At 36.1% G+C, this 13,769-nt stretch overlaps 1 protein-coding gene and 1 long non-coding RNA gene across 2 annotated transcripts in view; one reads left to right on the top strand and one right to left on the bottom strand.

Annotated features, from left to right (window-relative positions):
• Positions 1-1,346: 1,346 nt before the first annotated feature.
• LOC139140578 (uncharacterized) lies at positions 1,347-4,841 on the top strand. Its single transcript, XR_011554024.1, has 4 exons — positions 1,347-1,404; positions 1,830-1,982; positions 2,209-2,299; positions 4,509-4,841. It is a non-coding gene; the product is annotated as an uncharacterized lncRNA (long non-coding RNA).
• Positions 4,842-6,736: 1,895 nt separating this feature from the next.
• Positions 6,737-13,769, bottom strand: part of LOC139145636 (ankyrin-3-like) — a 64,899-nt gene continuing 57,866 nt past the window's right edge. The window contains exons 29-30 of the mRNA XM_070716914.1: positions 8,479-8,640; positions 6,737-6,898 (exon numbers count right to left, since the gene is read on the bottom strand). Coding sequence (XP_070573015.1) covers positions 6,737-6,898; positions 8,479-8,640 — 324 coding nt within the window. The remainder of the gene's footprint in view (positions 6,899-8,478; positions 8,641-13,769) is intronic.

Genomic DNA, 13,769 nt, shown 5'->3' with positions numbered 1-13,769 from the left:
AATTATGATAATTTGTTGTAGTTTTCGTTGACTTAAGACATTCACAGCTAACATTGATTAGTCAGATAAATTTAAAGGAAGGGGTACACAGTGGGTCAGATCTTGATAAATACATGTATTTGCAAGCTATTGACAAATGATTGTTTTGCTCGGTAGAAATTCTTGTGTTTATTTCTCAATTTAATTCTTACACATAGTATTAATATGTATACTGGCAATGCAAAATGTAGTAACCATGAATTTCTTTGAAATAAATATTTAAATTGATAAGTTTGCATATTACAGGTACATCCTCTCCAAGAGTTCACACATGCACATCAAATTGACTTCATGAACACCAGTCATGTCTATACCCACTAAGGTTTTTAAGTAATTATGTCAGTTTTTGTTCCTTGTCTTCCTCACATTGAAATATTTTAGGGAAATATTTTTGCGTATGCTGTGTGATCAGCAAGGAACAAGCACAGTTGCCGAAGGAGGAACAACCATTGTCATCAATGAAGAAGAGAACCCTTGATGATATCAGAAAATGTCACAGTGAATTTCTTTCAACTGGTTGAAACCTAAGGCATGCCATGCAGCACTACAATAGTGTCAGAAAGCCACTTTTCAATGTACCACTGCACAGAGTATGTACTAATCAATTCAATCCACTATGTTGTTTGCTTCCATTGACCAACTAAACATATAGCTCTGTTCTGTTTCAATCAGTTCACTTTACCTTTCTCTGAACAGTTCAACAGACCACACTGTGGCCTATCTACATGCATGCATGCCACTATGTCCATAACGGTGTGCACAATAGAAGTTTATTAGTGAAGCTATATGCGAAAACAAGTTGACAATGAAGCCAGCACATGTCAGCATTTGTGATCGATCTAGTTGTTGTATATTTGTATGTAGTGTTTTCTTCATAAATAGGTAGGTATGAACGTTACAAGATATTGTCATACATTAAAAGTAAAAGATACATGTGCTAACCCTTATATTTTATCACAGGTTGCAGTCCCAGGGTTGCACATCAGTCCTGGCTTGTTTTACAAGTTTTTCACCATGATGGAAGCTAGCTGTGCAGTACTGGATATCAAGATCATCACGACTCTGGAGAGAGATGATGACATTGATTAACCCGTGCTGAAGCCTGCTGGATTTGCTTTTGACACATATGTGGCCATGTTGAAACAAGTCGAGACATTGCAGTGTGAAGCGAAAGAACTCCAAGAAGAAGCTAAGACCTTGGCTGATAGTGTTGAAAAGGCTCTCCTTGCTGATGATGACTGTGACGATGATGGTGATGATGACGACAATGGTGAAGATGATGGCAGACTGCCACTAATGACCTTGAGCAAAGTTAAAAAAGCCCAGGAGAAAGTACAGGAACTCAGTGAAAAAGCTGACAGGAAGGTTAGTATTTATGAATAGAAGACCATACTACATTAACAAATAAAAAACATGATTTTGTGCTAATTTTGACATCTTGTGAGACACAATTAATTTCAGTGGCAGTGAGTTGCTAGCCAAGTCAAACTTTTTATCAAACTGGAATAGTTGCCATGTTAAATAACATGTAATGTTTGTTTAGCCTGTGTCATGTGAGAACACCCACAGATAACCTGTCTAGCAACCTGAGATCTCAGAGGGTCTCCTTCATCTTTGAAAATGGCATATTGATACCAGAAGTAAGATCATTTTTGTGATGATAAGCAATAACATTGTAAATCTCAAGTGCACAGTCATGTCTATGCTGCATTTTCAGAATTTTGGCTTGTGCACATTTGTAGTGCAGTCAATACTTTCCAACAACATAGTGTTTATCTTTGTTTTCTTAGATATCTGAAGCTACAGACGTAAAAGCGAAACTGCCAAAACAATGTGGTTTTGTAGTCTGCGGTATTGACCAAGCTCTGCAGTCATTTGGTGTTGGACGTCATTCTTACCACGGGCAGGCATTCATCGGAAATCATGTGAACAAGTGCTGTAAAGTATATGTTTTAGAACTGTACACTGTTTTGTTGCTAAAGTCATTAAAAGGTTCAGTATTCTGCTTGTCATGATTTTCAAGCTTTCAGTGTCAGATTTATTGTGTGTTATATATATACTACAGAAGATGTATTTCGTCTACATTATTTTGACCTACTTTCAGTGAAACAACTGTTTGCTTCTTTGAAAGAAAGTTATCATATCCTTTTTTTATTTTTTGTGTTTCAGGAAGAAAACATTCAAACGTTGTGCAAGAGCGTCATCAGGACCACAGCAAGGATATGCCCATAGCTGAATGAACAGGCTGCACACATTTGTGGTCTGTATAAGCCAATATTTTCAAAATTTGCAGCCTGCCATAATCTTTAGAGTACAAGCAATAGAATGTCAGATGAATATATTAGCATTCTCAGTTCAAACATATCATATTTAATGGCATATTGCAGAGAACACTTTCCTAATGAAAGTGTACCCCCCAAAATGCATATGTTAGAAGATCATGTCATCCCTCAGATTGAAAACACAGGGTTTGGCTTTGGTTTCCTCACAGAACGGTGTAGAGAGTATCCATCATGAGATTAGGAAGGGAATGGACCGTATAGTAAAGTACCTGGCCATAATGGTTTAAAGAAATTAGAACTTATGGTAAGGGAGCATCATGTCATGACCAATCCCAGTCATGTGAAAGTGCCAAAATACAAAGGGTTCATACATAACCAAATAAGCAACATGAAATAATGATGGCCATAGTGATAAAAGTAAAGATAAATCATGATAAAATAAACATGTAAAGAACAAATTAATTAAGTCAATAACAAACCAATATGTAAATAAAAACATTGAAATCTGGTCCTTTCTGTGAATCATATTTTTACTACATTGATGCTTGTATTTTTAGTCCCCACAGATACCATCAGGGGGACTTATAGGTTTGGTCATGTCCGTGCGTGTGTCAGTGTGTGCGTTTGTCCGTCCATGCATCCGTCCGTTCACGCAGATATCTCAGAGATACATGGAGCGATTTCATTCAAACTTGGTACAAGGATTACTTGATATGTCATACATATGCACGTGGATTTGTTTTGTGATATGATCCAATATGGCCGCCGTGCGGCCATTTTATTACAATTTTTTATGTATAGAGCCATAACTCCGACATGTTTCAACCGATTTTATTGAAAGTTGGTACAAGGACATTGACCTTCATCATACATATGCACATCAATTTGTTTCACAACATTATCCAATATGGCTGCCATGCAGCAATCTTATTACAATTTTGTCATGTACGGAGCCATAACTCAGGCATATCTCAACCGATTTTATTCAAAGTCGGTACAAGGACATTGACCTATGTCATACATATGCATGTCAATTTGTTTCACGATATGATCCAATATGACCACATGGCGGCCATTTTGTTATGGGTTTTTTTCATGTCGAAAGCCATAACTCTGGCAAGTCTCAACCGATTTTATTCAAAGTTGGTACATGGACATTGACTTATGTCATACATATGCATATAGATTTTTTAGACAGAAAGATTAAATATGGCTGCATGGCGGCCATTTTGTTACGATCTTTTCATGTACAGAGCCATAACTCAGACATCTTTCCACCAGTATCATTCAAAGTTGGTATAAGGACATTGACCTATGTCATACATATGCACATTGATTTGTTGAACGGCATGTAGCAGTATCATGTCAATTACCTAAGTTTCATAATTAGACTGATATGTCGAGAAATACTGCATCAGATTTCATGAAACTTTGTACAGATGTCAAGCTTACAATGCTTTAACAATGAAAAAGGCATTTATCAGTGTCATTTTAATTAATTTGTAATTGCTTATTTAATGAACTTTCCTAAGTAGAGTTATATATCCACAAATACTGCGTCAAATTTGATGAAACTCGGTACAGATGTTGATCTCATAGTTTGTAAATACTGCATCAAACTTTATGAAATATGGTACCGGTGATAATCTATTAGTGTTAGGATAGTATGCAAAAATGTTCAGCAACATCCTGTTGATTCATTACTAATTGACTCATTTAATGACCTTTTGTAATTAGGATGGTGGCCTACATTGGTTTTATGTTTTCACCACCGTGGAACTCATTCTTGGCCATTTAGCGCCATCTGTATCACAGTATTTTTATCATAGACCTAATAAATGAAGAGGACTCTATCCTCTCTGAGGACTTGTAATTAAAGTACCAATGAACAAGTGGGGACTGTGTCATCAACGACTTGTTCAATTTTAAATTGATGCTTGAAAAGTCATCTTTATGGTGAGTCCAGTATATGTAATGATGAATTAAATGTAAACTTACCATTTTAGGTGTTTTCACATGTTCAAATGAAACTTCCTTCAGTTTTATCTTACACGAAATATCATTGGAAAAGTTAAATTTTTAGCATGAAAATAAGAATGAAATACTTCTAAATGCTTTCATTATAATTTAGTATATATACTAACAAGTACAGATGTAAATAACCTTGTTTTGCTTATCTATTTACAGAATACAACGACCCTGGAAGTTGCAAAGGTGTCCATTTGATTTCAAGTATTTCTCATTTTTTAATTTTGTTTGTATTTTTCAGATTGTATTTAAAAGAAAGGTATTTGATCATTTCAATTTGTATTTTTTCAGTTTCTGTGTACCTTTCCTTTTCGTTTCCTATATTTTTTGTTTAGCTCTTTATTTGTCCCTTTTTTAAAATGCAACTTTGTGGGATAAGTTACTTTTGATATTCAGAGAGTTTGTAAAAGATGTTTGCCCGAAACTTTGTTACCGGTATATCTAATTTATTTGAGTCTTGTCACTTCAAGAAATAAAAAAAAAGTTTTATTCTATATGCACGTGCCTGTTTTGATCATTTATGTTATGGTTTGAAGTAATTTTTAATAACATTACAGTTAATTTGCCATTGTGCTATTAAAACAATCACCGTACAATACAAATAAGGCAATAATACATTGATTTCTGCCTATATGATGAAAAAGGTGCCTCTCTAATTTTGCCGTTTGTGGCGCTGTTCTGTGGCTTCCGATTGAATGTGTATCCATAAAGTTCGCACACAAGTTAAAAGTCTGGGCCTGCTGGTATCGCTTTAAACTGCTTAGTGTCACTTTTCCGACAAGCATTTAATTACTCCTTGGCCTAATGATATCCCTCTCTCCGTACAGTATTATGTATAATTCTGCGCTGCACGTACAACAATTAGAAGTCACCCCTTTTGACAAAATTAAAATAAACAACACCTCTTTTTCAGAATTCCCAGAGCTTCAATGAACTGTTATTACATTTCTATATAATACTTATAGCCCCTAAACTTGTAATAATAATAATAATAATAATAATAATAATAATAATAATAATAATAATAATATCTTTGCTATTAATATTTAGATTACCTGATGAATATATTCATCAGGTACTCTTTCAGAAACTTGTCAAATAGTATTACTCCAAAATTTGCCTCTCACCGTATATGTCTTTACGTTTGCATTTTCTGCAAGTAGATACTTGACAGCTTGTACATTATGACTTTCTGCTGCAACGTATAAGGGAGTTTTGTTATTCTGCAAGTAAATAAAATCATAGCATTTTGTATGATTTAACAAGTGACCTAGTAGCTGATATATCTTGTTTATCGATGAAACATCAACCGTTACAATTATGGTTTTCTATATGATATTCAATGATCAAAAAGAAAACATTACAGGAAGGCTTCATTAACTTAGGAATACCCTACTTCCTCATGAGGATCAATTTCATAGACCTGCCTTTACTACAATGGCACTACAATGGCACCAAAATACTTATGATAATTATTTTGATTTGTGATTGAAAAATATATAGACGGTATGAAGATATAAAGACAACTGGAACGTCATTTCGAGGGTACAACTATTTCCAGAAGATGGCATAATCTAATACAAAAGTTGTCTCTAAAGTGTCTCGAAAAAGAAAGCATACATAAAATGGGAAGATTAACTCCGAGAAATTGAAAAAAAAGATAACCTCAAAATTAATAATGGCAAAGGAAACAGATGTCACAGCTGCAAGATACTTTAGGATAATAGTCTGCGGAAATATTAAAAAGTTTACATAAATTTTAAGATAATAAAGTTAAGTGTATATAAGGTAACCCTTAGAACCTAAGTATAAAAAACGTGGGGTATTACATGACACATGTTTTGGACAAGAGCACTTTATGGCCCGTACACATACACGTTTCACTGCCAGTACTAGTAGTATAATTTGAATGAAATCGTACCTAAGAGGCTAGAATATACATTTCAAAACTATAGTATAAACAGTATAAGTGACGAACACTTTCAAAACAGTGTACAAAATCTATAAAATATGCATTTGCGTTATATGCTCGTTTGAATATCCACCAAATTTGAAACTTGATAGACAAGGGGTAGTACATCTGTGGTACTAGAAAATATGATGTGGAAGATATAACAAAAGTCTTTAACAGGCAGTTTTGTGGACAGAATTAAACTCGACACACTAAAACCGCCTTTAGCCCGACTCAGAGAGACTAGCAGTTTATAAATTGTTCAATTGTTGATGAAAGGTAAATGCTGGTTTTACTACTGCTATGAAAATTGGTTCTGACACTGTATATACAGGTACTTAGCGAAATGTCTCAAGTACTTCAATTAGAATGAATAAAAGGATTGGCTTTCGTCTTCCACATTGAACAGACTCTCTCAACAATTAATAATGGAAAGTTATATTATGTACGAGAACGTCGCCATTAAAAGACAAGACGAACTGCAGTATATTACCTTATCCACTGCATTCACATCAAATATGTCCTCACAAACCCGTCTGACAATCTTGAGATGACCTTCACAGTGTTCTGCCGCCCAGTGCAAAGCATTACGCCCTACCTGTCATGACATGGTGAAATATGACAAAATTATTTTTTTACCTTGAAAAATGTGTAAAAATAGTTGTCAATTGTGATTTATTGTACAATCCCTTTTTATTTATCGTGTACTAATGAGCAATGACCCTGAAGGTATCTTAATTATTTCATCACCTCCCATTCAAAGAACACACAAATTAATGAAAACTGATTTATTTGCCTTCTTTAATTAATACATCCTTAAAAATGAATATTTCATGTTAAATGAAATCCAATAAGAAATTATCAGCTTTAAAGTAAATTGTTCTACACGAAATATCTGATAATTGATTGACAGCAACCTCAAGCAATGACAAAACTGGGCATATAAGCTTGTAAAGTAGGTTCCCTTCTTGATGTTGCCAGTTGAATGACTGTGGAAATAGTGCACCTGAGACGCCACTTTACTGTTGATTAAGCCCACTTGATGCAGTCAGAAATTCCTTACAAAGGGAAAACCAAACCAGCTCTATGGGGTTTGTAAATTAGAGTTAACGTTTGGCACCGTGTGTTCAAGATTGAGATTATGTACCAGTACCATACACTGGTCCAAGTTCAAGTCTTGGTAATTACAATTTCAAAGATACTGTATGCATAGGATAAGTTTGCGGGATGCTATTGCAGTGATTTCATAAAAGTGTGTTGCCTCAATAAACTAAGTATCGCATAGAAGGCTTTAATCGATGGCAGTGGTATCTTATGTCTAAATTTTTAATACAGGGTGCCAATCGTTAGCATTCATTTACAACCCTTCGCATGGTCGGTTTTGTCTTTATACAAGCAGAACTTCTGACTGCATCAAGTGGGCTATTTAAAATCAACAGTACAGTGGCCACAGTTGTAACATTTCGTGGTATCTATAACATTCAGAAACATCTTTATCTCTACTAGAGATTTATATCTTACAATGTGCATGGACATTACTAATACATTTGATAGTTCCATGCTTATAATGATTGAATATATCAATTCTAAATCTCCCAGTATATCCCTAGCAGTTAGAGGCTTGCATCTTGCTGCAGAGATTTCGTGGATAGTTTGAAGCCAATCATATAGTGTTTGTATATGTTGAAATGCATTGTAGTATATTAGAATCCAACAAATGGACTATGCAAGAGGGTTGACATGATCGCCTGCATCAAGGATACATAGGCCTTCTGACCAGCAATGCTTGTATTACATGTTCTATTACATTAATTGTACTTAAAATTGTGGTTATATGCAATGACAATTCTATGTTTACAGCCGTAGCAAACAAAATCATTAAATCGAAGGGACAGTGTCGCATAACATTTTCAGCATGCGAACACCCAACAACGATATTTAACATTAAAGCTGTACAAAACGAGGGCTGCGGTAAAAGACTTCTCTCAAATTATCCAAGGCACTTGAATGCAAACATAAAAATCATATCAGTGATATTGGCTTCACTGTAGGATTATTGAAGTAAACTTTAATCAGTAATTGGTGTAACGTAATCTTAGCCACTAGGAAACTATTTAATGATAACATAGACCCTTTCTCGAGGGTCTATAATGATAACAAATATATAATAATACTTACTGTGTCACAGACATTGGCGGAAGCTCCCTTTGACATTAAATGATTTAATGTGCGCAATGGTGCACATTCCCTCACAGCATATTGTAGTGTTGTACATTTATGTTCTTCTGGTGCACATTCACTTTGAGCATCATCAATTTCTGTACTTTCCTGGTTGTAAACCTTAAAAAAAAAGTGATATGAGATAGACGTCGCACGTGCATACAATGCGTTAACTGTGCTACAAACTGATTCGTTAAGAAATGAATATGAGAACATATAATTCTTTTGTTTATGACTATTGGCTTTGTCACCATTTCTGTTTACAGTTGTAACTATTCTGTTAAAAGCGAAATCAGCCTATTTCAGCCCTGCCTATTTGTTGAAAAACTGTTCAGAGGTTTTCAGTAGTCTTGTGAAAAATTAAACTCTGGGCATGAAAACATTGTAAGAAAATGGCTGCTTGGCGGCCATATTAGATTGCATCATAAAGACATCTTACATGCGTATTAAAGTCATAGTGTGTTGTCCTTATGCAAAGTTTTAAAGGAATCGGTTGAGGCATGTCTTATTTACGGCCCTGGTCATAAAAATATTGCAAGAAAAAGCTGCCTGGCGGCCATACTGGATCATATCACGAAACTATTTACGTACTCCTGTATGGTATTCTGTCTTATCCTTGTGCCAAGTTTGAAAGAAATTGTGCCATGCATATCTAAGATTAGACTTGGTTCAATTCGTCTAAAGTTTGAAAGAAACATACTCAATTGCAACACTTTCTCTGATGTCACCTCTACTTTATACAAACTAATTTGAAGTGTTGCAGTCCAGGTCAGGTTTTGAAAGCGATAGAACATATTAGATTTGAGTCTGCACAGTAGTTACAGTGATTCGCCTACTAGGCACCCTTAATTTCACATTGCCGGTTGGCTAGACGGGCTGTGTACACAGTGACGTACAACAAATACATAGTGATTGACAGCCCTCAGCGTTATTCTGGCCAAGAAACAGAACGCATGCTATTTGTAGCCATGCTACGCGAGGCGACTTTGATATCTAGTACGCTACATGGAATCTAGTTTCTTTATCGACCGCGTTTTAAAACTGATCGCTTGCGAGATTACCAGACAGAAAAGTTGTTGAGAAAAATAATCGCAATCATACCAATCCATAATCCGATGACATTTGGTCAGAATTCGTAAGACAATAGTTGTAAACATAGACACAAAACAGCACAGAACAGACATTAAATAGACGGCACACAAACAAAGTCATATTCTTGAAAGAAAGCTATATGGACCTCTGGCCAGAAGACCTAGAAGTGATATCAGGTGTTCCGAAAATAGTAAGCGCATCCTGCCCCACATGTTACATTCAGGAAAAAGGTGTGTTCGCCTGCTCACCAACTGGCAGTGGTAAGTCACCAATGTACGAAGTCGGCCCACATTGTTTCGATTATCCCCACTTCTGACACGTAAGAGGACAGGCTAAAGCTATAACAAATATAGCCTCCCCACTCATTGCTCGGGTGAAGGAGCAAGTCCAGAAATTGAATGGAAAGGACTGAAAGCGTTATGTGTACATCAGCGCAGAGACCAGGAAATTGATATGACAAGCGAAGTGAAAGGCCGGCTCAATTGCGTCTTGAAGAATTCCTAATGCAACATCGGTCACATTTTGTCACATTGGCTCGACATACAGCTCATATTTTTGCGCGTTTTCGGCGATATTACAGGATGTGATCGTGTTGACTCTTGTCTATAGTAAGATTGAGTGCACTCACCATGCGAGTTTTATGAACATCTCGGGGAGGGGGTTCGAGAAATAACTTTCCCAATATGCAAAATACAATGATATCATCTTATGAATAGATAAGTAAATACAAACATCATGTCATCAATTCAGATCAAACAAGAAAACAAAGTTTGTGATTCCAGATGAAACTCCCCTGTATCGCACGTACCCAACACATCGCGATCACCCTACGCACATGTTTCATATGAAAACCGCAGGAACACAAATCATCGCGTTCCTCCCACTGAAATACTCACGGGCGGAGGGAGCCCACTGTATAAGTCACTCGGATTTTGTCCGTTGGGATTTTTTTTATTTATTCAGAATCAACAGGCAAAATGCCTGGTCTGACAATAAAAGTTAAGCTAAAAATTTGATACAAACATAAAACTCACTTACGCATATTATCTGTTCAAAATATCTTTGACAGTCTGAAGGTAGACAGACCTGTTGGTGAAGATGTCAGCCAATTTTTTTTATATATTAGATCATCATAAAAAGACAAGGATCCTGAAAGAAAAGAAAACTTCCTAACATTTTGGCGAGCTCTCGCAGGTTAAAAAGATTCAGAGTAACGAAGTGTCTGGAAAGTTGTAATTTTATCTGTTCTACAAGATGGGAATAATAAATCTCAGAATAGACACATTTGTGCAGAAAGTTACGGTCTGCGGCCTTGCGACGGGAGTTTAGCTGGGGAGGTGGAAATATTTACATTTTCTGTTCATATTGTTTTAAGGGAATACTTTGAATAAAACAGAGAAATTTAATAAACTTTATCGGAACAGCTTAAAGTTTTTTAACGAGATACCTTTGGTTTTGAGACCAGACAGGAGAGGCGTATTCAAGATTTTAAGCTGAAAAGTTATTTTCAGGATCTAAAGTTCCTGTCAAGTGGGTAGATTGTAATGAATACATTCCTGTTCCTCTGAATAATGCCTATTTGTCTTTGGACTTTGTTTCGGGACTTGTGTCTTTAGGCTTAAGGCCTCTTTAGCCTTTCGAAGGGATTCACCTTCTCTTTGGAAACGACCTTGCTAGGGACAAGGTCGTTGCAAATACACTTGTAACCAATAAGCTTATATGAAGCTTGGCGCCGAAGCTCAGTACAATGGTTTGCGTGCCGACCTTAATTTAAGACTGGTTCGCCCAAGATGCGTTGAAGCTTATTCTTGCAAACCTTTGTTGAACCTTAGGCAACTAACCTTTATTTTGGACACATCACTCGAATACAACGCGATATAGACCAAAATGCGTGTCTGCGTTTTCCCGGCCATATGTAAAGCTCCGTTGTTTGTCCTAGGTGAAGTTTAAAATGCCAAGCTTCACTGAAGCTTAATCCAGGTAGGCTTGATTTAAGATTTGGTAATAACACTGTTCCAAGTTTTGGACACAATCCTTATCACAAGATTTGCAAACAAGATTGGATTAATCTTTACCGACAACAAGCTTGGCCGAAGAGCATTGGCCAACCTTCATCCAAACTTAGAGTACCGCCAAGCTTGGACTAAGGTACTGCACAATTGCGTGTGTAGGCGTAGATGTCAAGGTACCGTATATAACCAGCTGGACGTATGATATTGTACTGCTTATGGGTCTATCGACGCCAATGAGAATGTCGCCCAGAGTAGTTAAAATACGATTAGACCTCTAAATTCACTTCAAAAGTGATCGTCAGGTTAAATCCAAATGTGAGCTTCTGAACGTACAAAGTTCCATATCCTATATCAAGGTTCTTACTTTGCATAACCTTGAGGGTCTTTGATTCTATTAGTGAAATATGGTAATGATTGTCATTTTATCATTGTTGTTAAATAAATTATCCTTCTTACCTCCCTAGTGGTATAAAAATTCTTCATGTACAGATTTCCATACCAAACATCAGGGTTCTTAATTTTATGCATGACATTATTCAACAACAGAGTTATCGAAGATACTGACTTCTGTTATTTGTACTGTTAAACGGGGACTTCAAGCATACTGTGATGTTGTCTTTTCTCGGAGTGGTATAAATCAAATGTGAATATTAAAAAATTCGAAGGAACTCCTGGAAAATTTGAAATCAAGATCTGTTTAAAAAAACCATCTATTAAATCTTTCGATTTTTCCACATTGTATACCACAATACCACATGATAAATTGAAAGAACGCTTGAAAAACATCATCAACCAGGCATTTTTCTACAAAAACGGTTCACGCCGTTACAAATATGTGGTATTAGGGTATAATTCTACATATTTTGTTAAAAATATTACTAACGCTAAAGTGTTTTATACCGAGAAAGACATTATCAGTATGCTTGATTTCCTCATTGACAACATATTTGTTGAATTTGGAGGACACATTTTCCAACAGTGTATAGGAATTCCTATGGGCACTAACTGTGCTCCCTTACTTGCCGACTTATTTCTGTTCTCATACGAGACAGAATTTATCCTGAACCTTATCAAGCAGAAAAGGTCTCTGTAGCTCGTACTTTCAACGTTACATTTAGATACATAGACGATGTTATTTCATTGAATAACTCTGAATTCAGTAAATATCTCGCTATGATTTATCCTCCAGAATTGGAGATTAAAGAAACTACAGAAACGGCCTCTTCTGCTTCATATCTGGACATTTTACTTGAATTTGACTCTAATGGTCACCTTTCTACTAGGCTATATGACAAGAGAGATGATTTCAACTTTAGTATAATAAATTTTCCACACCTCATCAGTAATATTCCACTCTCACCTGCTTATGGGGTATACATTTCCAAGCTTATTCGATATGCAAGAGCATGCAGTTCATATGGTGATTTTGTAGAGAGACATGGCCATCTCTCTTACAAACTGAAAAATCAAGGTTACACCAGAGCAAGACTTGTCTCTACATTCAAACGCTTTTTTGGCAGGTATCGCAAGCTGGTAGATAAAATACAATATCTCTCTTCGACAAATAATCACTGATGGCATCGGTGACATGGGACCTTAGTTAGTGACCACTACCCATCTGACTTACAGATTGATATATGGCGGGTGCCACATGTGGGGCAGGATGCGCTTACTATTTTCGAAACACCTGACATCACTTCTTGTCTTTTGACCAGAGGTCCATATATCTTTCTTTCATGAATTTGACTTTGTTTGTGGACCGTCTATTTACTGTCTGTTCTGTGCTATTTTGTGTCTATGTTTACAACTATTGTCTTACAAATTTTGACCTAGTGTTATTGGATTATGGATTGGTATGATTGCGATTATTATACATTGATGAAAAGTTTCTCATTTACTGTGCTTAAAATATGACTGTTTCATCCAGGATGGCATCAACAAGGGGGATTTTCCCCCTTTACCAGAAAATTTCGGGGGTATTTCACCAGTTCATGTGTTCTACTTGTAACCTCTCTAAGGTGTGACTGGCACCATTTCATTAGAGGTAGTGGTCCACCTTGACAAATTAATTGGGGTGCCAACATTAATAATAGTAAATTATTATAGTTTCCCTCCTAAAAGCATAGAGGTTCTTAAGTTCTAAAA

This window comes from Ptychodera flava, chromosome 1 (assembly GCF_041260155.1).
Source record: "Ptychodera flava strain L36383 chromosome 1, AS_Pfla_20210202, whole genome shotgun sequence".
NCBI lineage: Eukaryota > Metazoa > Hemichordata > Enteropneusta > Ptychoderidae > Ptychodera > Ptychodera flava.
Note: the sequence above shows the minus strand (reverse complement) of the source record. Positions and strands in the feature narration are given on the sequence as shown.